The sequence below is a fragment of the Festucalex cinctus genome, chromosome 1, assembly GCF_051991245.1.
Source record: "Festucalex cinctus isolate MCC-2025b chromosome 1, RoL_Fcin_1.0, whole genome shotgun sequence".
Lineage (NCBI taxonomy): Eukaryota > Metazoa > Chordata > Actinopteri > Syngnathiformes > Syngnathidae > Festucalex > Festucalex cinctus.
Genome location: NC_135411.1, coordinates 11,648,040 through 11,676,011, shown reverse-complemented (window position 1 = coordinate 11,676,011; position 27,972 = coordinate 11,648,040). Strand labels below are relative to the sequence as shown.

The 27,972-nt window shown below is 40.6% G+C and overlaps 2 protein-coding genes and 1 long non-coding RNA gene across 3 annotated transcripts in view; 2 read left to right on the top strand and 1 right to left on the bottom strand.

Moving 5' to 3' along the window:
• Positions 1-679: 679 nt before the first annotated feature.
• Positions 680-27,972, bottom strand: LOC144016000 (uncharacterized). The gene is made up of 3 exons (XR_013282823.1): positions 27,665-27,972; positions 21,745-21,813; positions 680-837 (listed from the first exon to the last, which is right to left on the bottom strand). It is a non-coding gene; the product is annotated as an uncharacterized LOC144016000 (long non-coding RNA).
• tmem200cb (transmembrane protein 200C, genome duplicate b) lies at positions 4,615-16,752 on the top strand. The gene is made up of 2 exons (XM_077516368.1): positions 4,615-4,756; positions 12,018-16,752. The coding sequence occupies exon 2, from the start codon at positions 12,051-12,053 to the stop codon at positions 13,410-13,412; it is 1,362 nt and encodes a 453-aa protein (XP_077372494.1). The 5' UTR covers positions 4,615-4,756; positions 12,018-12,050; the 3' UTR covers positions 13,413-16,752.
• epb41l3b (erythrocyte membrane protein band 4.1-like 3b) overlaps positions 18,225-27,972 on the top strand; it is a 57,657-nt gene continuing 47,909 nt past the window's right edge. The window contains exon 1 of the mRNA XM_077516499.1: positions 18,225-18,349. The gene's annotated coding sequence lies outside the window, so the exon portion shown is untranslated. The remainder of the gene's footprint in view (positions 18,350-27,972) is intronic.

Sequence of the window (27,972 nt, the reverse complement as noted above, 5' to 3'; positions counted from 1 at the left end):
TTAGAGTGCCTCGTTGTTTACCCTGAGTGTTCAACTGTTATGCTGAGATTGACAGAAGAGTGAGAAGGGAGTAACTTTTGTTTTTTTTAAGTTAGATTTGACACCCAGTGTGTGGACAGGGACTTCAGGATGGAAAGGTCACTTTAGAGTGCCTTGTTGTTGGTCCTGAGTGTGCGCAAGTTATGCTGGAGTGAAGTGTGATAATAGGGCAACTTTTTTCTTAATCATACTTGACAGCTAGTGATTAGTGTGTGGACAAGGACTGGCAAGGCTGCTTTAGAGTGCCTCGTTGTTGACCCTGAGTGTGTGCATGTTATGCTGAGATAGACAGATGAATGAGAAGGGGGTTATTTTTTTTTTTTAATTTAGACTTGACAGCCAGTGTGTGGACAGGCAGGATGGTAAGGCCGCTTTAGAGTGCCTCGTTGTTGACCACAAGTGTGCGCATGTTATGCTGAGATTGGCAGGAGAGTGATAAGCTCCAAACCTTATTTGCATATAGCTCTGAATCACAGACGAGTCTCAAAGGGCTTCACAAGCCCACAAATAGTTGCGACATCTCCCGATCTAAACCCTGCAACCAGGCAAGAAAACCTTGACCAGACCAAACCTTGACTCGGTTAACAAGTTAACACAAAGGTGCTATACAGTGTTAACTAGTACCAACCCGAGAGTCCAATTCATGAGAGCGCCGCAGGAAGCCGCCTTTGGGGAAGTGGTTCTTCCTCAGGAGCTGGCCCGGGCGGTCGATAGAGAAATCTCCATAGCAACGGCTGCGAGGAAGTGGCCCACCTCAGATCTTGACCTGGTCAGTCGGTGCTGAAGCCTGAATCCATCCTGCAACAGCATCACAATCAGTCAAGAGAGGAGTGGGAAAGAGAGAGGAGAAGTGGCAATAAAACAGACCTGTTTGTGATTTAACTACAGTGGAACCTCTACTTACGAACGTCTCTTCATACGAAATTTTCGAGTTACGAAACGCCTCAACGGGAAAATATTGCCTCTTGTTACGAAAGAAATTTCTAGATACGAAAGGTAAAAATACATTACCGAACGCAACATACTTTCGGCTATGGCTATTTCCTACCATAGGTACCTATGAGCGTATACTAGATCGGTGTCTATGCAGCGTCCTCCTCATTCATCCCGCGGCCCATGAGGTGTTCGATAGTTTTTCGTAAATGTATGAACTAACGGCCAACGAATTTGTGCAAAAATTCAAACAATTGGTGATTGATGAAGGCACAGTAAGTTTTTAATTGCGACGAGACGGGCCTTTTTTTTTTTTTTTTTTTTTGAAAAAGATGCCTCGCCATACCGGAAGTTTCCATGACGTTTCAGAATTTGTTTAAAAGAATCAGCCAGAAAAAGTGTTCACCAGTCGGGCGTTTGCTCACTAAGATGATGTTTGCCTTGGACATTTACAAAGCATTGTTTGTTTGTTTTTTGTTTTTTGTTTGTTTTTTTAAAAAAAGAGCAAACATCCATGCATCAGTTCATTACAAAACACCAGGCAAAAAAAAAAAAAAACACTTCTGAGAGAGGAGAACACGAACCAAAGAGGGCAAAAAACGATGAGGACAGCAGTTACAAAGGTAAATGACCATCATTTTTATTCTTTACTCTATTCTTTGTTTTTTACATTATGCGCAACTCTCATTTATTGTGCAATAATCTAATTGTAACATGTATTTGTTACATGTTTTGATGCATTTTTATGCTTTATAAAACATTTTTGTCTGAATTTTGGGAGGCTTGGAACGGATTAGGTCATTTACATGGAAAATGCGTCTCTACTTACAACATTTTCTATTTAAGAACTTTCTTCCAGAACCAATTAATTTCGTAAGTAGAGGTACCACTGTACATGCGAGAGTATAAAAACAAGTTGTAAGTCAAGATTTAAGCATTTTCTGCAGGCAAGTTATTCCAGACTACTGAAATTTTAGAAACTACAGATTTCCTTTTGGCTCTCGGAGTAGCAGCAGACTTTTAACACCAAACATAGGCAGTCAAAAAATTATTTTCAAAAATTTCAAAAGTCACTAATCACCTACAGCCTGACCTGCTCGAAAGAGTGACGGTAACTATAAAAGTTGACCAAAAAAAATCAATAACGGTGACGAATCTCAACCAGACAAGCGAGGAACGACCTTCTCCTGTTCTATCTTTGAAGAGCGATGTCTACTTTTGACATTAGTGGTAGCCTGCATGTGGATATTTACTTGTTGATTGGCTGCTTGGTTGCAGCCTGAGAATTGATTTTTTTTTTTTCACCGACTTTATTGACCCTTAGGTGCCTGAGACTGCCAGTCAATTTCCCATAATTCTCCCCTCGTGTTGAATACGGCTGACCGTTAGTGTCATTTATATGATTTTAATGCTCCAGTGTACGCCCCCCACCCTCACTCTGTTATGATTTGGGGTTTGGTTTTGCTACTTTTGTTGGGTTTTTGAGTTTGTCATGTTTGTTTCTGCTTTCTGGTTTGTTTCCCCTAGTCTCGTTATTGTTAACCTTGTCCACCTGCGTGTCTTCCCTTCCCAGTGTGTCCACCAATCAGCTTCCCTTGCCACTTGTGTCTTGCCCAGCTGTGTCTAGTCATTGTCAATTAGTCTGTGTGTATTTAGTCACCTGTTTTCCATTCAGTTCTTGTTGAGTCATTTTTCTTGTTGCTGTTCCTGTTACTGTTGTTGTTGCTGGCCCTGTTATCCATGCCATGCCTTGTGTTTGTTTTTGACGTTGTAAATTTGTATTTTTCCATAGTACCTTGTTTACATCCATCCATCCATCCATCCATTTTCTTGACCGCTTATTCCTCACAAGGGTCGCGGGGGGTGCTGGCGCCTATCTCAGCTGGCTCTGGGCAGTAGGCGGGGGACACCCTGGACTGGTTGCCAACCAATCGCAGGGCACACAGAGACGAACAACCATCCACACTCACACGCACACCTAGGGACAATTCGGAGCGCCCAATTAACCTGCCATGCATGTCTTTGGAATGTGGGAGGAGACCGGAGTACCCGGAGAAGACCCACGCGGGCACGGGGAGAACATGCAAACTCCACCCAGGAAGGCCAGAGCCTGGACTCGAACCGGAGACCTCAGAACTGGGAAGCGGACTTGCTACCTTGTTTACATTTTTTTGTTAATTAAATTCCCCTTTTTTACTTGCATCCCTGCCTTGCCCTGTTTTTGTTGCCCCCCTGCATTTGGGTCCTGCCTCCAACACCCCACCAATCGTGACACACTCACTCACTCACTCACTCATTCACTCGCTCATCCAGCCGCCACAACTCCCATGATGACAATACAGTCTTCCGTCGCTATAACGCGGTTCACTTTTCGCGGTCTCGCTGTATCGGTGATTTTTTTTTAAGTGCAATTTTGCATTTTTTTTTTTACAGTAATATACCCATTTTATAAAATTTATGAAGGTTTGAACATTGTCAATGTTTGAACAAGATAGAAATGTGAGAACATGTAAATGCCTCAATGAGAAAAGTGTATAAATTGTGTGGTCGGGGATTTTAGAGCCTTAAAACATTTATAAGAGTTGTAAACATAAAGCTAACTACTTCGCGGATTTCATTTATTGCGGGTATTTTTTGGAACCTAACCCCAGCCGAAAACGAGGGAACACTGTATTCAGTAGGGCTGGGTATTGCCGCTAACCTCATGATACGATACGTATCACGATACAGGGTCAGGATCCGATACGTATCGCGATACATATGTATCCCAAAAAAGACACTTTTTTTTTTTTAACAAAACATAGGAAAATTGGTACAGAGACACGTGCCATGTTAAGTTTATCAATAAATAAATGTTGACATTCTTCCTCTGCTTTCATTTTTCTTAGCAAGACACAGTGTCCAATCACCGGTGAGCTATTTTTGCATTAATTGAAGGCAATTAACTTCAAAGACGCTGCTGGTTTTTATTTTTTAGGTACAATGCAAGCCGCAAAGGCAAACGTGAACTGCCGATTTAAAGTTAACGAGCAATATCGATTCTGACGCCTGCGTATCGATACGTGTATTGTGATGCGGCCCGCAACGATATATTGCCGTATCGATTTTTTTGAGCACACCCCTAGTATTCAGTATTCACATGGTCAGTCAAATTGTTTATTCTGTATACGGATGCTGCAGTGCAAATATCTGGTGAGCATCGCAGTGTCCTACATGACAATATAAAACATAAGCATATACCCAAATGTTTCCGGTAAACAAAGGACTTTGACTTTCCAATATTTTTGAAGGGGACTGTAAATGATTTAAGATGCACTGCAGTCGTGTAAGACAGCAAACTACAACACATTGGAAAAAGAAAAAAAACACATTGATGCAGTTCTGTGTTCAAGGAGATCCAAGTGGATTATTGCCATCATACATAAAAGTCAAAGATGACAAATGGGCATCAGTGTTGAGCAGCTCCTCTTCCTCTTCCTCTTCCTCTTCCTCTTCCTCTCCTCTCGCCCGCCCCCTGTTGCCTGCTTCGCCTGCCGTGCCTTGCTTTGCTTCCTTTTGCCTTTGAGCTTGAGGTGCATCCATTCTCTCTCTCTCTCTCTCTCTCTCTCTCTCTCTCTCTCTCTCTCTCTCTCTCTCTCTCTCTCTCTCTCTCTCTCTCTCTCTCTCTCTCTCCCCCCCCCCCCTTTCCCCTTCTCTTTCTCTCCCTTCCTTGTAGCTCTGCCACCAAAGTGGCGCACATCGACGACGATGCCTCCTTTTGAGGATGCCCCCAATTTCTAAGCAGGTAAGCCTGATTCATATCCATCTCTATTAGCGGCAAAAAAAAATAAATAAATAAACGATTTCTTGTTTCAAAAGAACACCTTGTTGGATTGAAGTGTCCGCGCGACATGGAAGACCGTGAACGCACCACGGTTCCGAGTGATGCGGCCGAACTTTTTGGTTTCAATGTCTCTTGCGTGCATTTATTGTTTCGCGTGTGCATGTTTTTCTTTTCTTTTTCTTTTTTTTTTTGGCCGCGTTCTTGTGAGCCCAAATTCGGCCGCGTTTGGAGCCTCGTGTGTCGGTTCTGGACATTTTCAGCGACACACACGCACGAACACACGCACGCACACATACAGAGGGGAAACAGATGTGCTGTCATGTCAACAGAACATTACTCGTGCAACATTGAGCTAAAATAAAGCCCCCCACCCCCTAGCTCCCCTTCCTCCTCGTCTTTATCGTATTCCAACATTATAGACCCGAACCAAACAGCTTTGCAGACACACAAAACGGTCCACACCCACTCAAGACAACCCTCCTATAAACCCCACCCTACACCCAAAACGTAAAAACACACACCTCCAACCACATGCTTAAATATGATGCAAAAATTGAAAAGCGAGTGCATGATTACATATTCCGGGTATCTGGAAAAAGCTTGCCCGTCCCCAGATTAATTACTATGGCGTAATCACCGTATCATGTTGATATCTCGTAATTACACGTGTGCATGAGACACGTCATTAGGTACGCCTGCACAAGCTAACGTGGTCGAATGTGAATAATTTGCCTTTACAAATTGGATTTTGATTGACGCATGTCATGGAGATGGAGCCGTTTAGCCAACACTGGCGCTGTGAAGCATTTGATGATCCGAGGTTAAACATATAGAGACTGAACAACAGGGGTCCAAGGGTTGACCCTGGACACTCGCAGAATGGCAACGTGTTGTCAAAAAGTCAGTATAAAGGTGACAGCTGCTTGGACCATGTCTAAATAGTGGCGCAGGAAGAGTAGTCCAGAATTGACACAATTATGTCGATGGGAGATTCTGCGCAGCCACCATTTCTGACATAAAGGGATACTTGACTCATTTTGCCATTTTCAGCCATATTTTGTCTATAATTGATGTGACAGCGTCATTATTTTTCATGTACAATTAATACCCTTACAAGCAAATTTTGACACTTCCTTTAAGATTACATCACGCATGCTCTGGAAACAGGAAAGGACTAATCATGGTTCAGTTTGCTAACATCACATGACCAAACCCAAAAAGCAGGAGAGCCGTGATTGGTGGTTTCACTCGTGATGTCATCTTAAGTTGGCAGGAAGTGGCAAAATGTGTTTTTAAAGGTGGAATTATACATGAGAAATAATGAAGTTATCGAAACTTTTTGCTGCTAAAAAGCCTTTTGGCGCCTGGGAGAAAATACCCCTGAGTAAATTGATCAAGGTACCAACAAGGGATGTCCCAATCACACTTTTTTTGGACCCGAGTCAGAGCCACCTCATTTTGAGATCGGCCAATTTCGAGTCCCTATCTGATATCCCAGCATTTTATTAATTTCACTCCCAGCCATTTTCACAAAAGCAATCCCGTTCGCTCCCGGCTGGTTTACTGGATTTTGACTGATTTTGCAAGGCCCACAGAATATTGTGTTCAATTGCTACAAACGCGTGGAACCTATGAAAAGAAAGATTAAAGTCTCTTCTTTCATCAGGAAAAGAAAGTATGTTTCTATCTGTTTCCGTTTTGCAGCAATTAGCATTAGAAGAGAGCTAAGTTTCATCAGTTTTCACAAATCTATTTAAAATTGTAAGTAATTTAGCTTTTTTTTTTTTAGATGGCCCTGGTTGATCTCCATTGCTCTGCTGCCACCTGCTGGCCGTTTGTGTAATAACTACCATTTTTGCAACCGTTCTTTGCAGTTGAGAGGCTGCATCAAAGCCTTCTGTATGCTCTAGCATAAAAAACACAAAAAACGTATAAATACGTCTTTGGGAAACTTAAAACATAAAAACGTATTTACACGTTATTGGGAGCAAATGAGTTAAGGAGATTTTTTTTTTTTTTTTTTTTTACAAAACTACCCCAACATCTTTTATATGGTGAATGGACAGTTGTTAATTAAACTAAGTAAACCATTTAACCCCCCTTTTTTTTGGCACATCTATTAGTTACTCAAACAGCTATTATTAACCAGTATATAAATTTTTCACAAGAGCTTTATTTTTGAGAACCTGCTGTAGCCACACAAATTGATGGGCTAACCTAATGTTGTTTTACTTTAGGAAGAAAAACTACAGTAGATATATGTGTGAAATAAGCCAACTTCACAGCAAACAAAAGGCTGCATTTTGAAAAGCCAGCAAACAAAATGTATTTAATGTATTATAAATATTGTATGTAATATTATCATCTATTTCCAAAATACCTCGTCACCATTTCCTTGTTTAGCTCCGCCCCTCCAAGGCATTAATAGTCACTGTCGTAAAGTGACGCCATGCCGCATGCACTGTGTTGAAAAATGAAGTGTCACTCTGTGCCACAGCCCAACTCCTGATTTAATAAAAAGTGATTTAAAAAACAAATAATAATAACCTCACATATTTATCCGCGTCCTGATCAGGAGACAATGTCAGATTCCAATCGAGTCAGCAACCACGTGATCGGGCCCGATTTCCGATCACATCACCCTAGTACCAACACATGGTCTAACACACCTCTGCGCAGATTTATGCCACACGTTGCGACGGATTTGCATCGGGAATGAAGATGAGCGCTTGTTTGCTACCTGCCAAACTATTGCCGGATGTAAAGTCAGCTGAGTTGATGTCCTGCCACTGGTGCCACCATTCTTGGGTTGTCATCACTCTTGTATTGTGCTAATTTTTTCTGGAGGTGCAACCAACACATCTAGTACTACGGACTCCAAAATGGAATAAAAAAAAATTTTCTTTAAAATTCTACACGACATCCCACTATTGCAGATTAGTTGATATTTGCAAATCTATTAAAAAAAAAAAAAAAAAAAAAAAAACAACAACAACAACAAAAAAGGAAACACCTATGAAATTATATGTACATACCGCTACTGTAATTATTTACAGTATATGGAGAAAAACAATTGCTTTCACCTATTTAATCAAATATGGCACAAAATTGAACCGATGTTCAAGACTCGGGGTGTGCCCAAAAAATCGATACAGCAATATATCGTTGTGGGCCTCATTACAATACACGTATCGATACGCAGGCATCAGAATCGATATTGCTCGTCAACTTCAAATAGGCAGTTAATGTTTGCCTTTGCAGCTTGCATTGTACCTAAAAAATAAAAACCAGCAGCGTCTTTGAAGTTAATTGACTTCAATTAATGCAAAAATAGCTCACCAGTGATTGGACACTGTGTCTTGGCTAAGAAAAATTAAAGCAGAGGAAGAATATCAACATTTATTTACTTATAAACTTAACATGGCACATGTGTCTTAATGTACCAATTTTCCTATATTTTGTTTAAAAACTAAATAGAATGTGTTACATGAAAAAAAAGGCTGTTTTTGTTTCCCCAAATATTTCAAATAAGCACATTTTAGAGCTGTAATTTTAACACTTTGATATTTTTGCTCATATGAGCTCATGCTATTAATAAATTTTCCCGGTGTGTCTGTGAAAACTGCTCCTTGCTCTGCAGTGCGTACACATTTAGAGCAGGCATGCCGCTTGGTGGTAAACCAGAAGAGCTGCTAACAAAAATACTTTTGTCATCCAGCATAATAAACATATCCTTTAGGTATACATATGACTGTTACTATAAAATGCAAGTAAATTAATGTAAAATATCGGGATACGTATCGCCTTGAAGATCATGTATTGGGATACATATGTATCGCGATACGTATCGTATCGTGACCCCTGTATCGTGATACGTATCGTATCGTGGGGTCGGCGGCAATACCCAGCCCTATTCAAGACGTACTGTACTATGAAAATTGTATGAAGAGTGGCTCAACATTTTCTATCTGAGCATGTGCAGTTGTGCCGACTCCCCGAGGAGGTTGTGGCATGTTGCGAAACCCCTTGTGAGCGCACCGTACCTAATGAAGTGTCCCACTAGTGTGTGTGCGCGTGTATTATGGCTGTCATCTCGAGGCACGTTGGTGTTGAGATTGATTCGCTCAGAGAACGGGAAGGACTGTGGGTGGGAGGGCGTAGGTGGGCTCAACACTCCCGCTGGCCTCCTGTCTGGACACATCACATCCTCTCGCTCGGCGATGTCGGAGATAAACATACAGATAGCAGAGGAGCAGCAGCCAGCACTCATTTTTTCCCTCCTTTGCGCCGTGTAGATCCAGTGGCATCAGATTGGCTTTTTGATGACTAATATAGCTGAAGTGGTGCGTTTTCCGTCTGTAGGTCAAACCGGACCGGAGCGACTCGCCCACTGAAGCTAAAAATAATTGGTTGCGGTTCTATTTTTGCAAGATGTACGCTTTTTAAATCCTCCCTGAGCACGTACTTGTTGACTTTGTGTCAATGGTTGTGGGAAAAATAGAGCCAAATGTCTCTCCTTCTGCCAGTAGTAACAGCAACGAATCAATATGCCGATACCAGAATTTCAAATATTGGGACTAGGGATAGACCGATTATCGGCTGGGCCGATTATCGGCGCCGATATTCAGCATTTTGAGAAATATCGGCATCTGCCATTTTGAAGAATCATATGGCCGATAATAGATCCTTTTTTATTTTATTTTTTTTTAAGTGTTAACTTCAGGGAACTAATTTAAATGTAAATGTTTAAAAAAGGTTTTTATTTTCATTTTTGTCGACCCTTGAAACTCTCTGCACCTTCTGTTTTTGATTGAAATTAAAACTAAGATAAGTAAAAATTTAATATTTTGGATATTTGGAAATTTTGGAAGACTTATTTTTTGTAGAAAATAATTGTTTTGTTTTTATTTAACTTTTGAAAACATGCTACTGCGCCTGGGAGATCCCAGAACTTGTCTATTGACTAAGATTTTTTGGGGAAAAAAAAAAACCCTTAAAAATATTTTACTAACCCTAAAAGTTGCTCAATATACATGTGCTTAAAAAAAAAAAGTAAAAAAAAAAAAAAAAAAAAAGATAAGAGCTGGAGTTTGTATTTTTTCCAAATTTTGATGTCCCTTTTTAGTGAAAATGAATATCGGCTCCAAATATCGGTTATCGGCATCCTTCACTACTAATAATTGGTATCGGTATCGGGCCCGAAAAAAACCTTATCGGTCTATCTCTAATTGGGACTATAATGACAAAGATAATCATGTGGAATGGGAGCACTGTTAATAATCTTCAACTTACATGTTTTGAAGTATCAATATTGTATCGGTATCACGATACTACGCTCTTTTTTACGGTATCAGTACAGGCATTTTTGGTGTGGCCCATTGTTTTACTCCAATTCATTTTATGTACTTAATCTCACAGATGATAAATAATCTTACCACAGGAGTTATGACAGCTCCCTCTAGTGGTACTGAAAATAATTGCTTCCCAAGTAATTTAAGTTCAATACATTTGTATTTAATCTTTATGAACTTGTCGGTTTTACACGTTTACGTAGATAATTTTTTCGTTTGTTTATGTGCAATATAATTTAATTGCAGTTTTCCCTATATTTTGTTATTCAAACTGTGCATAATGTTACATTGGTTTAAAATATTATTGAATTTCCTTTTTTTGGGGATTAAAACCTCGGTCTCGTCTCGTTTTTTTTTTTTTTTTTTTGGAGGGGGGGGGGGACACTTTTGCTGTCAGGTAACGACCAATCACAGCTCAGTTTCAGAAATCAGGTGAGCCGTGCTTTGTGGTTCCCTCAGCCCTGAGCAACTGTGATGTCATTCATTTTCAGTCAATAGCAAATGGCAAAATGGCCGACCCCTGAGAGAGATAAAAATGGGTGGATTTTGCTTCTTAATTCATATTCCACAAACACAATATTAATCAGAATGCAGTGTTTATACTAGTGGGCTGCATAAAATATATTACTGTAAATAAATGTTTTGGGTTGACTTCCTCTTTAAAAACTATTAGTCAATGTGATGTATTTTTTTTAATAAGTCACTTGTTGCTAGGGAAAATTCTTAGCGTACAATGAAGACATCCCACCCCCAAATTCTGTTTGAAAAGAACCGAGCATACCCTCAGCTAAGAGTAGTTTATTCACGTATACTATATACTTAGTTTACTTAAAACTTCAGACAAATATATGTCATAGCAAAGACTATTTAAAAAAAAATGTTTCAAGCATGAACCTGTAAACTAAACTATGGACTACAAGTATACAGCTAGAATGCTAGAAGTATATTAAATGAATATGTTTTAATTTAGTATGAACAAGTATGAAATGAGTATACTTTGTGGTAGACTACAGGTACGGTACATATTTCAGAGTATACTTTATAAACGTATACTTTATATACTTTATAAAAGTATACTTCAGTTGTACTACTTTTTGCTAAGGGTAGGGTGACCAACATACTGTCTGATGTGTAACTCTCAACAGTGCCATGTAGATGTCAATACTAGACTACTTGCATTAATTCCCAGTACTGACAAATATGATAATTTGAATTGGGGGCGTATTAAACAAACAAAACAAAAAAAATCACTTTCTAGTGGAGTGAGTCACCACTGACAGAGACACATTGGAAGTTAATCAAAAACAAAACAAGAACAGCTGCAATAATCAAGACTGGGTCATACATAATCATTTTACAAATGGGGCTTCATAGTAACTGCTTTGTCAGCTGATAACGAAATTTGCATAATTATGCGAGTGATGCCCAGTCGGTTGTTTAAATACCAAACCAGGGCCTGAATACACAAACAATTATCACAATTTATGCACTACTTCACATTATTAAATTAAAAAAATACTAGTAATAATATATTAAGAAATATAAAATATATATATTTGTTTAAATCACATTTCAGTGGCGTGGGGCTCTACTGGTAGGAACTGATTTAAAAACAGCTGTCAAAATCATATTGCTTTCTACATTTTACAAAGGAAGCAGCCCTCTGTATTAAATATAAAATACAAATTGAAAATCTCTTTGTCATCATAGCAGTGGTTCTTTACGAACATCTGATGGTGGAACTCCAGTTGCTAATCCATCCATACACTGTGTTAAATCAGGATTACGCGTATAATCTCTGGTTTACAGCAAGCGTCTGCCATCTGCTCGGCGCGGACCCTCATCTTGTGCCTCTTGCTCCGCCCCTCCAGGTTGAGTGACAAGCCCGCTCCCCGAGCGCCGCCATGATCGCCACGGGCGGCCTGCTGCGCATGAACCGGCGCCAGGACTCCCTGCGCTCCAAGAACCGCGCCGAGAACAAGAAGAAGCGGAAATCGAAGAAGAAGAAGAAAAATGATGTGGTGGTGGTGAAGGGCAAGCTCAACCTGTGCTCGCCTGCTGGCCTGGTAGCGGCCGTCGGGCTGGTGGTCCTCTTGGTGGGCATCTCCATGGCGGTGCTCGGGTACTGGCCCAGCCAGAATCAGCAGCAATACCAGGAGCGCCGCCGGACGGGGGTACACCACGGGAGGATGAGTTACTCCCAAAGTCCCAACGCGTCCGCCCACTTGGGCCGAGATCCCTTCAACCTGCTGAACCAGAGCCACTCCAACAGAAGCGACCTTGCTCCGACCCCGGCCCACTGCGGCTTCCTGTGCGACTTCCTGGACAGCTACCTGTACTCCGACAACCTCAAAGTCTTCGGCCCACTGGTGATGGGCATCGGGATTTTCCTCTTCATCTGCGCCAACGCCGTCCTTCACGAGAACCGCGACAAGAAGACCAAAATCATCAATCTGAGGGATATCTACTCCACGGTTATAGACCTGCACAGCGTCCGCTCCAAGGAGTACTCACCTCTTAACGGTTTGGTAAACTACACCCAGTCCAAGAGCGCAGAGGGTCCATCTGGGAGTCACCCGGCAGGCCGTAGTTCCTGGTCCTCGTCCGCCGCGTTGGGCAGTGACGAGGTGTTCCGGCGTCCGTCGCGTAGCTGGTCCAAAGACGTGCAGACCTTCACGGACACAGTGTACAGCATCTACAAGGACTACAACAACGGTGGCGAGGAGGCCCCCCAGCCCCGCCAGTGGGACCCCACGTCTATCGTCACCTCCTCGGTAAACGCCTTCACCCTCCCGGTCATCAAGCTCAACAACTGCGAGGCGGAGGAAGACGTGGTCATCGAGGCGGAGAACGACCACGAGGAAGCGCAGGAAGAAAAGACCAGTCCCCCGCCGGTGGACGTCCCCGCCGCTGAGCCGCCCCAGTTGCTCCCGCCGTCCCCGGTCGTCAGGGCGATGGGCTCGCGCCTGTCCCTCAACGCGCTCACGGACCCGCCGAGGTCAGCGCGCCGCTGCAGCCTGTCGGTGACCGTGTGCCACCAGGGAGAGCGGGCCAGGCGCTTCAGCTGCCCCCGCCTGGAGCGCTCCAACAGTAAGGGCTACATCAAACTCAGCGACCTCGGGGGCGAGTCCTTCGACACGCCGGACGCTTCTTTAGGGGGGGTCGGCGAGCGGGAAGTAGCAGCGGCAGACACGGCGCCGGCCGTGGAGGAGGACGCTCAGGGAGACGAGGGCCAGGTGACACCCAGCACTTCTGCGGAATCCTAAAGGGATTACTAAGAACTTTTAGAAGCCCCTTTCACACTGTTAACCAAAGAAACAGTATTTGGCTTTCAGACAGCGGGATATTGCCATACCTACAGTTCAGACATTCAGACAGTTACAAATGCTTTCAACACAAAAGGAACATGGCTAGTGGGTCTCGGGACTCGGGTATTGATCCTCACACACATCTCTGATGCTAATCCAGAATGCTCTTAAAAACTGTCATGAGCCTCTTTCATACTGCCCAACTGTGGAGCCCACAAATTCACAGGTTGACCACAAACCATTTCCATAAATCAGTACAGTAAGTCGGGAAAATGCTTCTTCGATCGACAGTGTGAAAGGGGCTTGAAATGCAAACGAGCAGATTCAGTTGCCTGCTCTTCCTTTTCGCATCGCTGTCATTCCACCTTTGATACCGCAAATCTTAAGCCCTTAAAAACCCTTGAGAAGCCCCTTTCATACAGCCAGGGCTACGCCAAACTCAGTGACCTCAGGGGCGAGTTTGACGCAGCGGACGCTTCTTTAAGGGAGCAGGAAGCAGCAGCGACAGACATGGCAGAAAGGGCAAAGAATACAAAGGTAAAGTACAATTGTGAATTTGTAATAAAGCTGCAGAGGTCAACACAAAAAAGAATTCTTGACAATAATATGTTATATGAAGCCCCACTAGACTAAATCCGGTATTCTGGTTAATATTGCGTAAGTGCAGTGCTTCTCAAATAGTGGGTCGGGCCCCCCGAGGGGGGCGCGAGGCTTCGTCAAGGGGGGCGCGTTTGACCTCGAGGAACATGCTTTTTTATTATTATTATTTTTTTACTGTATTAAAATAAAGTGCAATTGCACCTCCACTACATTAGGGGGCAGTGGCGCTGTCATTGGCAGAGTGTGCGCAGGGAGCATTCACTCGGTGGTGTAGGGGTTTTGTTTGCACTGAGCATGCGCGTTTTGCACACAGCACAGAGTATGAGTATGAAGTGTAGGCATGAAGTGTAGCAGACCCTCAAGTGACACCATGAAAAAATATTTAACAGGGAAGAGAAGAGAGACGGAGATAAAGAGACAGACGAGGAAATATGACGAAGCGTATGGGGGGGCGAGATGTTTTCTTCTTCCTAGGGGGGTCATGACAGAAAATAATTGAGAAGCACTGCGTTAGTGGGACGAGTTAAGCAGCAATATCCAGCAGTTTTTATTAGAATCAGAAGGCGGCCATTTTGCCACTTGCTGTCATGTGAGAATGACGTCACAGTGTCTCAGGACTAGGGTAACAACCAATCACAGCTCAGCTTCAGAACACAGGTGAGCTGTGATTGGTCGTTGCCTGAGCCCTGAGCAACTGTGATGTCATCTTCAGTGGACAGCATTTGGCAAAATGGCTACCCCTTGAGATGGATAAATGCGGCTGGATTTTGTTGCATAACTCATATTCCACAAATGTAATATTGATCAAAATGTCATGTTTAGACTAGTGAGGTCACATATAATATGTTATTGTCAAGAAATGTTGACTTCAATGACTGCCAATTTAACATTTAAAATTAGTTTTTAATTGGCTTATCATATGAACCGCTACGGCAACTGTGTGATTGACAGCATTGAGACGGATAAAAATGACTGTATGTTGCTTCATAACTCATGTTCCACAAATGTAATGTGAATCAAAAATGTCATTTTTAGACTAGTGAGGTTACTTGAAACTAGTGTTGTTCCGATACCATTTTCTGGCCCCCGATACCGATACCCAGCTTTGCAGTACCAGTACCGATACCTATGTTTGTTTTTTTTCCTCAACATGAAAAAGCTGTCCTGCCATTGGTTCAGAGCATTCAAGGGCCAATAGGATATCTTAGATCGGCATGCAGTGAACATGTCACATATCAGTGACTGTCATGCACGAGCAAGACACAAGATGCTGCATCCAAAATCCTATATTAGATTTGAAATTAATGGTATCGGCATGTTACTACTGAGTACTCACCGATACCGATACCACTGTTTTAATGCAGTATCGGCGCCTCTGCCGATACCAGTATCGGTATCGGAAGAACACTACTTAAAACATACCCATCCATCCATCCATTTTCTTGACCGCTTATTCCTCACAAGGGTCGCGGGGGATGCTGGAGCCTATCTCAGCTGGCTCTGGGCAGTAGGCAGGTGACACCCTGAACTGGTTGCCAGCCAATCACAGGGCACACAGAGACGAACAAGCATCCACACTCACAAGCACACCTAGGGACAATTTGAAGCACCCATTTAACCTGCCATGCATGTCTTTGGAATGTGGGAGGAGACCGGAGTACCCGGAGAAAACCCACGCAGGCATGGGGAGAACATGCAAACTCCACCCAGGAAGGCCGGAGCCTGGACTCGAACCCAAGTCCTCAGAACTGGGAGGCGGACGTGCTAACCAGTCATCCACCGTGCCGCCCAGCTTGAAAACCAACTGATTTTAATTAAGTTTGACATTAACACACCTACATTTCGTATCGGTACCTAACGTTCCGCCTCTGATGCTATGTCAAAAGCCGTCAGACTTGCGGGTCTACCTCACCCCGCTGATTATCCCGGTAACATACACAAATGACTGAGCTGGGGAAACATCTTAGATGGGCAGTGTGTAAGGGGCTTTTAAAGCAAAGGGTGGTTCCATTTTTCCAATAATCCCTGAGATCTTGACTGAAGCCGTCACATCCGCAAGTGGACATCCCACATCTGTTCCTTCATGCAGGATTGCAAAAAAAAATAAAAAATGCCTGCATAGATAGCCAGTGTGAAAGGGGCTATGTGTTTACTCGACATCATCATGAAGACACAAAGGGCAAGGAGCCTCCTTTTCCGCACACACCACAACTCAACCGTTCAGATGTGAGTTTTCTATTTTTTCAATGTAGCAAGAGCAATACTAAAGATTGTTGAATGGACTTGTAAACAAAAAGCAGAATTTGATTCTCGCTTTTCTTTTGGTATAGCAGTTGAGGTGGGGGAGGGAAAACTTTAGCTTGTAAGAAGCGCAGACTTGACTGGAAGGCAATTGAAGCACCTGTAGCATCAAACTATTAAAGTCTACACCTGTCAAGATGAAACTCAGGTAGACGTCTGATTTAGGAGCCGGCGTGGACCTCGATGAGGGGACGACGTCTTCCGTGCACACTTCACTTACACAGTGGACTAACTTTTGAACGACAACTATAACCCCGAAAACACCCGCCCCCCTTTTGGCCCTGCTTCCCCCTACACTGTAGGTGTCCTTTTGTGCACAAGAGAATGCGAAGTAGATTGTTTGCGCCAAATAGTTTCACTTGCATCACGGAAAATCATTAAAAGATAATAAAACATGTTTGAGAGTCTTGATTTTTTTTATTATTATTATTTATAGTTACAGAAATAGGAGCAAACAGTGGCATGAGTTAGCTTAGCTGTTAGCGAAGCATGATAACTAGCCAAACGTCAGCGTCAACATTGACCACCAAAATATTTCAACATATGAAGTTTGTTTGACTGTTTCAAAGGGGAAGAGGGATGATTATTCGACTTCTTATCAAGTGGTACCACACTACTGTGTCATTTTGGCGATGCTTCACAACAAGCAAGTTACACAAAGAAGGTAAAGTGACTGTGTACTTGTTAGCCTTGTTAGCATGTTAGCCGAATGGGAATGTGTCACTTCATCATGACTGACCAGCTCACCTGTAGGTTTGCGGTTACACCTGTTATTTTTTAAGAACTGTTTGCTTTTCAACAATTATTTAGGTACAACTTTTATTTAACTCCTATTTGCAATACATTTTGAGTCACTATTTAGGTAGTAATTTATTTTATTGTTTTATTTTCTTATACAGTATTCAAGCACAGTGTTAATGTTCATACTGCATGTTACAATGGGTTACAATAATAATTCATTTGCTCCCAAAAACATATAAATACATTCTATTTTAAATATTACCATGCTCCCAGATGTATTTATAAGTTTTTATTATTTTTATTTATTTTTTATTTTTTATGCTATAGCCTACAGAAGGCTTTGATGCAGCCTCTGAACTGAAGAGAATGCTTGAAGCAATGGTAGTTATTAACCCCCTAACCCCTAAAAAAAAAATGCCCAGCAGGTGGCAGCAGAGTATAAGAAATCAACCATGTTCAACAGATTTATGAATATTGATGAAACTTAGCTACATTCTAATGATAATTGCTGCAAAATGGAAACAGAAATATACTTCTTTTTTTTCCTTTTGGTAGGTTTGATGTTTTTATAGCAATAGAACACAATATTCTGTCTGCCTTTCAAAATCAGTCAAAATGAATGAATGAAAATGGCTGAATGAAAATGGCTGGGAGTGAATATACTGTAAACATTTTTGGAATACAATCTGTTTCGTTGTAGGATGATTGGTGGGTGGATGGAAGGAAAGAAAGAAAGAAAGAAAGAAAGAAAGAAAGAAAGAAAGAAAGAAAGAAAGAAAGAAAGAAAGAAAGAAAGAAAGAAAGAAAGAAAGAAAGAAAGAAAGAATTCAATGTGTGATATAACAGAGAACCGGAAATGGAAGGGATGTGTCGCAATACAGCCGCAGGTTTCTTTCTCATTTCTGTCATATGAAGCCCGACTGCCCTCTAGTGGCCAAAGGTTCCAGCTGATCATATGTTTCTTTTTAAGTTGCCTCGCTCCTTCAAATCGGCTCTAGATGGCAGTAGCATTGTGAGAGGTTTGGTAGGTGGGGCGCAGTGCCTGTTTTGGAGCCGTGTGGGTGGTGGTGGTGGTGGTGGGGGTGGGGGGGGGGGGGGGGGGGGGGGGCATTTCGAGATTAGGAGGGGGCGGGGTTAAGGCCGGCTTGGTTCCTTCTGGCTGTGAAGTGAATGCAGCTGACTTTACAGGTGTCTGCTCCTTTCTTCTGCCAGGAGTCTGCAACACAGCCTGGGAGCGTTTTGGGAAGAGTCAGGTACAAAATATATCTTGGAAATTGTCTGTTTATTAAGGGATTGTGCACATAAATAGCAGATGGGTTATATTAGGCTGTTTTTATACCTCCCCTACTGGGAGCATGAATACCCAATCTGATTCTGATTTTATTTTTAATGTGCTTCTGTTGCTGGGCCTTTTCCTGCATAATGTGACCGACACACACTCCCCCCCTCTGGCTGGCCCACCCTTCCTGCCCACCCGGAATGTGAAATGGTGAGTCCTCATTCATTCACAGGAGCAAAATAGACTCAAGTGTATAGGCACGTGTCACGCCAACTGTCGACAAGTGGATATAAATATATAAAAATAAACAGAAAATGTCAGAAATGTATATCGTTGTGTTCCAACACAAAGAGGTAACATGCGGCATGTGAGCCATAGCCTATACATTTTGATTAGGCCACAATTGTAAAAATGCTTATAACATCACAGGAGGTGTAATTAAATTACATTAAAATAAAAAAAATAAAAAAGCACATATGCATTGTATATGTATATAATTTCATGTATATAAATATATTTAAAAACAAAATTTAACATTACTTTGATTTTCTTTTCAAATGTGCAACAAGAACTTTAAATAATTCAAAATGAATCAACTATTTTTTAAAAGTAAAAAAAAAAAATTGTTACATAAAAATAAAAAATATTTTAAACACCCATTTTTACTGAAGAAATATGCATGGGGTCCCATTGACAGGTTTGGGGGGGGGGATAAAAGTCAGGGATTTTTTTTCCCAAATGTAAAAAAGAAATGGATACGCCTTCTTTTGTACTTTTTTTTTTTTTTTCTAATTAAAAAAATACAGTAACAAAATCATTTTGAGGATAAAACATGCAGGCGATCATTGACCCGTTTCAAAAGTAAAATCAAGAAGTTTTTTTTTTTGTTTGTTTTGTTTTACAAAGTAAATTTAAAATAGAGAGATAGAACGTTTAACTTTATATAATCTTTTTTTTTTAAATGACAATGAAACATGCAGCAGGTTATATTGATCATGAGCATTTGTTGCCGAAACAACAATGGCTTCATTGTCCTTTGCAGTGTCTAATGCCTCTTTTTTTTTTTTTTTAATAAATACTACAGTGACTCAGAGTGCTGAGCTGACATACAGACATATACACACACACGCACACACACACTTGATCAGATGTTTCCTGCGGAAATGGGATGTTTGCTCAGCGTGTGCGTTTTTTGCTCACTTCCATAGAAACGGTGAATGAATCACGTGCGAAAGTTACTGACTGATGACATATTCTTTTTATTGCTGGCTCATGTGTCTGTGGACACGTGGCCCTTCTGCTGCTTTATGAGTGGAGTGAATGATGAAGGTGAATGTACAGGGCCAGAGAGATAAAAGTGGGGCAAAGTCCGTGAGAGTTATTATAGTGGCGCCCGGAGTGCTTGTGCTTTGTCAAGCTTGTTCCTCTTTGCAAGGGTTCCTGAGTGCATCATTTGATTTTTCTTACAGTGATTGGCTTGCAAAATGCCATTTGGGAGGAATTTAAGAATTGCGAGTTAGGGTTTCATGTCAGGGTTAGGGTTTCAAGACACCTTTTAAGGTTTAAAATCAAGGTTTCAAACCAGGGTTAAGATTTCAAATTGAGATTTCAAGCTCGGGTTAGAGTTTCAAAGAAGCATTACAAAGAAGGGTTTCAAGTCAGGGTTAGTGTTTCAAATTATAGGGTTTCAAGCAAATGTTAGGGTTAGAATTTAGGGTTAGTTTCAATCCAGGTTTAATGTTTCAAATTAAAATTTCAAGCCTATGTTAGTTTCAAAGAAAGGTTCGGCTTTAAATTGAGGCTTAGGGTTTCAAATGAGGTTTTCAGGAAAAGGGTTAAGGTTTCAAATAAGATTTCAAGCCAGAGTTAGAGTTTCAAATAAGTGTTTTGAATTCAAAGTAGGGTTTCAAGCAATTACTAGGTTTTCATATTCGGATCAAGTCAGCGTTATGGTTTCAAACAAGGTTTAGGGTTCCAAAAAGTAGGATTTCTAGTCAGTTAGGATTTCTAATAAGAGCTTTAAGCCACAGTTATGGTCTCTAAAAATGAATAGGGTTTTAAAACAAGGTTTCAAGTCAGGATTAGACTTTGAGAGAACATTTATGTTTTAAAAAGTAGGGTTTCAAGTAGAGATGTAACGATATCTAAACATGACGATACGATATTATCACAATATGAAGGTCACGATACAATAATTATCACGATATTGTGGGGGGGTTGGCGATATTTAAAAAAAATATCACAATATTGTAAAAAAAAAAAACAAGAGAGAGAGAGAGAGCTCATACTAAAAAAAAGCACAATGTTGTGCTTTTGTACATAACTGCAATGCATATAAACCACCTACAATCGCTAATAACCATATTGAAGCACTTACTTGCACACATTGATTACGTCACAAGCAAGTTAGGTTCCCCTTCATCTGACAATTAGCATAGATTTTAAACATGGAAGGCCAAAACATCCCTAATGAAAATTAAGTTGCACTAATAAACTAGCCACTAGATTGTGCTAGAACTGCACAAATGAAAATCAACCTGACTTTTTTTAACAGATGTTTTCCTTTTAAATATTGTGAACATGACGACGACGATATTGTGGCAGTTTTAATATCACAATATCACGATATTGCGCTTTTCGTTACATCCCTAGTTTCAAGTGAGTTAGCATTTTAAAATAGGGTTTCAAGCAATATTAGGTTTTCAAATTGAGGTTTCAAACAAGGGCCAGGATCTGAATCTAGGGTTTCAAAGTGGTTTCGAATCAGGGTTGCCATCTACTGGTGAACACTGTTGTTACAACTTAAAACTGCTCCTCTAGGGTAAACATTTTTATGTTCAAAACGACAACGAGGGCCACTTCGAGTGTGGGCACGGGCTGCCAGTTGCACATCCCTCCTGTAGGGTTTCAAATCAGGGTTCGAGGTTGAAATTGAGGTTCCAAGTCAGTGTTAGGGTTTCATTTTAGGATTTCAAATCAGCATTAGGGTTCCAAGCCTTGGGCTAGGGTTTCAAGTGAGAGTTAGGGGTTCAAGTTGGGTTTTTAAATGAGGGTTTCAAGACTAGGTAAGGATTTCACCTCAGATTTAGGCTTTCAAACTCTCATACAGGTGTAAAAACAAATTTAGCACAGTTCATGTTGGAACAAGTAAGAAATAAAACACAGAAAGTGGATTTAAGTTGTTGTCCCCCTCCCAAGGAGCCCACTGGGACACACGGAGGCGTGTAATTATGCGGATTTGAGAGCAGGGAATTCCCAGGTTCCCTTTTCGGCCTGTACTGCGGCATTTTGTAGCGTTTCTACCGCCGGGTGTTTACAGACTTTTACTATGCCGTGATATTGTTAGTATTGAAGACTGTCAGCTCTCACCGCTCATCTTAGGAATGCCGATCAATACCGCTGTCACGTCAGGTCACAATCAATACGTCTGCCATTGTGCTGGGGGAGGAAGAGGAGGAAAAAGAGGATGAACAGTGCAGCACACAAAATGGAGGATATTGAATGGATACTTCAAAACAAATGAAGCTGCAAATCCGGACCGTAGATAAGTGAAAATACATTTTTAGATAGACACATAAATGATGGAAATATACGGAAAATTAAAAAGTATGGAAAAAGAGATTTAAAAAAAAAAAAAGTAAGATAACCAAATTAAAGTTGTTGAAAAAATGTTTTAGAACTATTTTCGTAGTCGTAAGCAATATTAATATGGACACTTACTTAGAATAAAAATAAATTTATAGGGTAAATTAGTTGGTGAAATAGTAAGTCAATTAAGTCAAAATATTAGAAACAGCTTAATTGACGTGATTGACAGTTTGTCATCCTGACTTTATCACTGGCTTGCCCTATTAGAAATGTAAACAGGAAGCAGACCAAAGTCAATCAAGTGTGTGTGATGCCTTCAGGGCCCGCGGGAGATAACGCTTATGACTCAATCCTGCCGAGTGGCGAGATAAGCCGTTTGCGAGAGGCGTTATCTCACCACCTGCGTCGGTCTGATCACTTGATGCCGATATTTAAGGGTTGGCCACTTGCGGACCTTGACAGTGCGAGTGGTGTATAGCGGAAATGAGGATTAGCATTGGATAGGGTTATGTTAAAAAACAAAAAAACAAAAAAACAAAACGGTTTTTTGAAGACTCAAACTTTTCTTTGATGTTCAGCAAAAACTTGGGGCCTTTTCAGTGAAGACTATTGTCTATTTAAATGTTTATGAAAAACTACCGGGAGTTAGGTTAACTGAATACTAAAATATATTTCGTGTTTACAAACATTGTTTTGGATGATTTAAAAAAAAACTATGCTAGGTTCTCTAAATTGTTTTTGTTCAGTTACATGATGTTTCTAAATTGTTTTTAGTTGTTTGCGAAAGTGTGTTAGGGTCTTTGAAGATTCATAATTGTCTGCATAAACTATGCTTGAAGACTTGTTTTTGATGTTGAGAAAAAGTACTGTATGCTAATGAAGATTTAAATTGTATGCTAGGTCGTGTCATACTCAAAATGTGTCTTTGAAGATCACAAACAAGTGTTGTTGTTTTTTAAACATTAAAAATCGTCTTTGATGTTTACAAAAACAGTTCTCTAAATTATGATATTTATGGAAAACTTAGTTTAATTGAAGATTGAATTGTCTTTGATGCTAATAAAAATGTGCAGTAAGAATGATTATTTGGATGATTCTTTTAAAAAGAGTTGTGAGGTGCGACAAATAGTTCATAGAAGGTTGCCAAATGGGGTACAATTAATTATTTGGTACAAAGTTGTCGATGTTGGGATGTGATCGGTGGTCTTGGGCGAAATTCGCAATGTGGGAGTGTGATTGGTTTTGCCGTGATGATTTCAATAGGGAGTATGATTGATTGGTGCAAATGGTCAATACAGTTCATATTTGCTTTCTCTTATGGGGGCAAGGCTGCGCATTCCTGGTGGCTTGTCTCCTCGGCCAGGGGTGTCCAAACTACGGCTCGGGGGCCATTTGCGACCCGCCGTCCATTTTTTAGTGGCCCGCGACATATGCTACAAATGGCATTCGACTCAGTTCAAATAAAATACAAACAAAAATGTTTGGAGATGGTCAATGTAAGAAAGGAAGGTGTCGAAAAACACAGGTGCTATTAAAGATTGTTTTAGTTAACTAAAACTAACGAAAAAAATAAAATTCCAAAAACAATTCTGTTAACGAAATAAAATAAAAACGAAGATGCTTTTTAAAAAAAAGAAAACTAACTGAAACTACATTTTATGTTTACAAAACTAACTAACATAAAACTAACTATAATTATAGCAAACATGTCCTTCGTTTTGGTCTTTGGTACTTAATTTAATGCATGAGCCTTTGGGGATGATTTTAAATGTGATTTTTAGTAAATTTATTTTGATATAAACCAGAATAATGACGTCACGCGCATGATGTGTTTTAAATATTGCGCACAAGTAATACACATAAAAAAACTAAAACTAGTACTGAAACTAACTAAACTAAAACTAAGCATTTATCAAAGAATAAAAACTAATTTAAAAAAAAACAACTAACAGAACCACCCTGAAAATTAATTAAAACTAATTAAATTAAAAAAAAAAAAAAAACTCAAAACAAAAACTAAAATGGAAAATTCCAAAACTATAATAACCCTACTGCCATATTACAAATAAATTGGTTTATATACTGTAGCATTTTCCTAAATATGAAAAAGCACAAATAAATTATTTGTACAATTTTTAGAGCTAAACACAATTTCTCTTCATAACATTCTGTGGCCTTTGCGTCCTTAGGATTTTCTCTATGTGGCTCTCAAATGAAAAAAGTTTGTACACCCCTGTACTAGGCTATATAACTCGCCTTGGTTGAAGGTCAAGTCATTCCATGGACTGCAGTGTTTTTTTTAGCACCACCCTTTCCTTCAAAACTGCTTCCTTGACATTCAGAAATCATTACAGTGTCACTTTCCAAAGGTTACAAACATGTATTTACTTTTTTTTACAACATCTTTTGATAAGACACGCCTTCCTCATGCTGACTGTGTGTTCACAATGCCCCAAAGCAGGGTGATGCTGCAGGACCTTTGGCCCAGTTTGTCGCATCCAAATCAGATTTTAATGTTGCCGTTTGTGTGCTCGCTGACCTGGCTATTGAATGGAGCCGGACAGCAGGGGGCGGTAGCCTTGACTAATTGGAGGCGGAATACAAAACAAGCGGGCTGTGAGCCAACTTGTTTGGAGTTCATCCAGTTCAAGCTGCAGCCTCCAAGATCTACGACACTCCGACTACATGCTACAGTGTGTAACAACGCAAGGGGGAAGGTGACCTTGGATGTTACAAATAAATAGGGGTGAGTTTGCCTAGTACCTGACGATTCGATTCGTATCACGATTCACAGGTCACGATTCGATTCGATACCGATTAATCCCGATACGAATTTATAAGTCCATTGTTGCGATTTTTTTTAAATTCAACTTTAGAAAATACTAATCAATAAACTTGTACAGTGTAAGATTTTTATGAAAATGTATTATTGATTTATCTGAAACTTCAGTCTTATACAGGTTGTAATCTTTTTCATGTTTGAACAGCATTGAAATAAAATATTAAGGCTTAATTCCATTAATATAACATTATTTCATGCTTAATTAAGGTGTGAACCCTAAGACGTTTTGGTGAATATTTTCTATCAAAAATGGATGTTTAAAAATCGATTCGGCCGCCTATTGAATCGATTCAAAAATTGTGCGATGTAATATTGCGATATATTGCCGAATCGATTTTTTTTTTTTTTACCACCCCTACAAATAAATATATAAATACTGTAGTTGTGGACAGGGGATGTGATCTGTTGTGTGGCACAAAGTTGATGATTTGTTCCAGTGGATGTTCGATACGGATGATTTCAATTGTGCAAAGTTTTCATCATGGCGGATGCATTTGCTTAATCTGTAACGTTCTTGACAGGGATGTGTAACCGGTTATCCACATGGAGGTGCGATCAGTTGTTTGTCAAAAAAAATGTTGCCGTAAAAAAAAAAAAAAAAAAAAAAAAATGTTCAGGGTTAAACTAGGTCAAGGTTGGCTGCTGAACAGCAGCACAGGAACAGGAACGGGGAAGTGTGTGCATGCAGCATAAAAAAAAAGTGAAGACTTAAGCAGCCACATAAGCTAAGCAGAGTCCACACATCACATGTCCTGTGTCGTCGTGCTGAGCCAGCGCGTGTGACGAGGCATTGATCTGCACACGTACTCACTTCCCCCTCGTAAGAAGTCCAGAGCACATAAACACAGCTGGCACGTGTGCTCTCATCATTTGCATTTTCAAGAATTTTGTCATTGTGGATTGTGCGTGAAGTTTGATGACTCGCGTTTTTGGTTTGAAGTGACCATTTTGATGGTGTTTGGCGATTTTGAAGAGTTCTTTAAAGATGATCTTGACCTAAAGATGGAATTGACTTTTCCTTAGTGTGTGGACAGAAGTTTGAGGACTTTCTATAAAACACCCCATGAATTCACCTTCACTTAGCAACATTTTAGAAGCATTTTGGCCTTTGAGGAGCGACTCGACCCTGACATTTTTGTGATTGCTACTAAATCTGGAGCACATAGAGAAACGGCCAAATGTGATTATATAGATTTTGAGTTTTCGTCATCAGCAAAGTTCATTGACGCGCCATAAAATACACACCCCGAAACTAGTTTCACTTAGCGAGATGAAATTTGAAAAGTCTCAAAAAGACTTTTAGAAAGTCTGCCATGTTCATTTAAAGTGACCATTTTAATCGCGTTTTTGCCATTTCAGTTGTTCTTCAAAGCCAGTCTTGAAGATTTTGTCAAATTCGGATGATGGCTGATGGAATTATTGCCTGGATTTGTTGCCCAAATTCACGTTTGCATATTCGTTTTACATTTAACCACCAAATCCATTCAAATGGGTTACTAATTGTACTTTTGCTGAAAAACACGCCAAAGTCCCCCAAAAAATGAATAATCCAACGTGATCATCAAAGTAAACGAGGTGCACTTATCTACACCATAAATTGTCCAAAAGCGCTTTACCAAGCCTCACATCCGAGTATACTGACGCGCTAATGATCAGGCAGCATCAGCCTTTTAGTTTAAGACAACTTATTTTAACCTCCATAATCTCTCGCCATACAGTCGAATGGCAGAACACCTCTATCCATCCATTTTCTGAACCACTTATCCTTTTGGAAAAATGTAAATCTACCCGCTTGGGGAATTGCTGCTAGCTAGCGCTAAGCTAACCTATTTGTCTCTGCTCCAGCGTCGTAACTCTGTTTGTATGCCTTGATAAACTGTCTAGCTGGGCTTCATTGACTTATTAGTTGAATTTAATACTCGATAGCCGGCTAAATACTCCATTTACACACGCGAAAGCTTTCGTGTTGTCTTTGAATGTAGCATGATTTCTAGGCGCTACTACTCCCACATATAGACGTCACACGTACATGTGGAACGTGTGAATGTGTGGCCATCTCTTACAAACACAATGTGAGTCGAATTTGGCTTTTTTGTTTTCATTTTTAACTCATTCACACCCAGCCATTTTCACAGAAGCAATCCTGTTCACTCCCGGCTGTTTTACTGGATTTTGCAAGGCCCACAGAATATTTTGTTCTATTGCTATAAAAGCATGGAAACTATCAAAAGAAAGATTACAGTCTCTTCTTTCATCAGGAAAAAAAAGTATGTTTCTATCTGTTTCCTTTTTGCAGCAATTAGCATTATAAGAGAGCTAAGTTTCATCAGTTTTCAAAAATCTATTTAAAATTGTAAGTAATTTAGCTTTTTTTCTAGATGGCCCTGGTTGATCTCCTTTGCTCTGCTGCCACCTGCTGGCCATTTGTGTAATAACTACAATTTCCGCAGCCGTTCTTTGTAGTTGGGAGGCTGCATCAAAGCCTTCTGTATGCTCTAGCATAAAAAACAAAACAAACAAAAAACGTATAAATACGTCTTTGGGACACTTAGAACATAATTAAAAAACAAACAAACATATTTACACGTTATTGTGAGCAAATGAGTTAACAGCCAATTCGCTATACCCAGTTTGAGTCACCACCGATTCGTGTACAGCTCTATATACAAATGTACATATCTAATTCTTCCAGCCGACGCATGATTTTGCCAGCCAAAGCTAGTTACGAGTTGTGTATGATTTAATGGAGGCGTTGCATCACAGTGATGACATAGTGACATTGCGGTACTTGTGCACAATGTCAGCAAGAAAAACGATACTTTGTTATTGCTTTGTGGGAGTAAAGGAATATTTTGTTACCTCTATTGTCAGGCTGCAGGCAGGCCAGACCTCACTCCCTCCGGATTTTAGCGTGCTTGCTTTATGATGCGTGCTACAATTAGCCTGTCGGCTACTTAAGAATCACCCATTTAGAGCGCGCCGGCCACAACTTTTGTCGCTCTTCACGGAATTTGCGCGCTAAACTGGAGCACTAATGTGCCCGACATGAGTATGTGCTGGCACGCAGCATGTCAGCAATTAAATGAAATAAAAGTCAAACGTTTGACCTAGTTGGGTCAGGTTCCCTCTGGGAGGCAGGAGGCAAAAAGGCACAAAAACACCCAGGG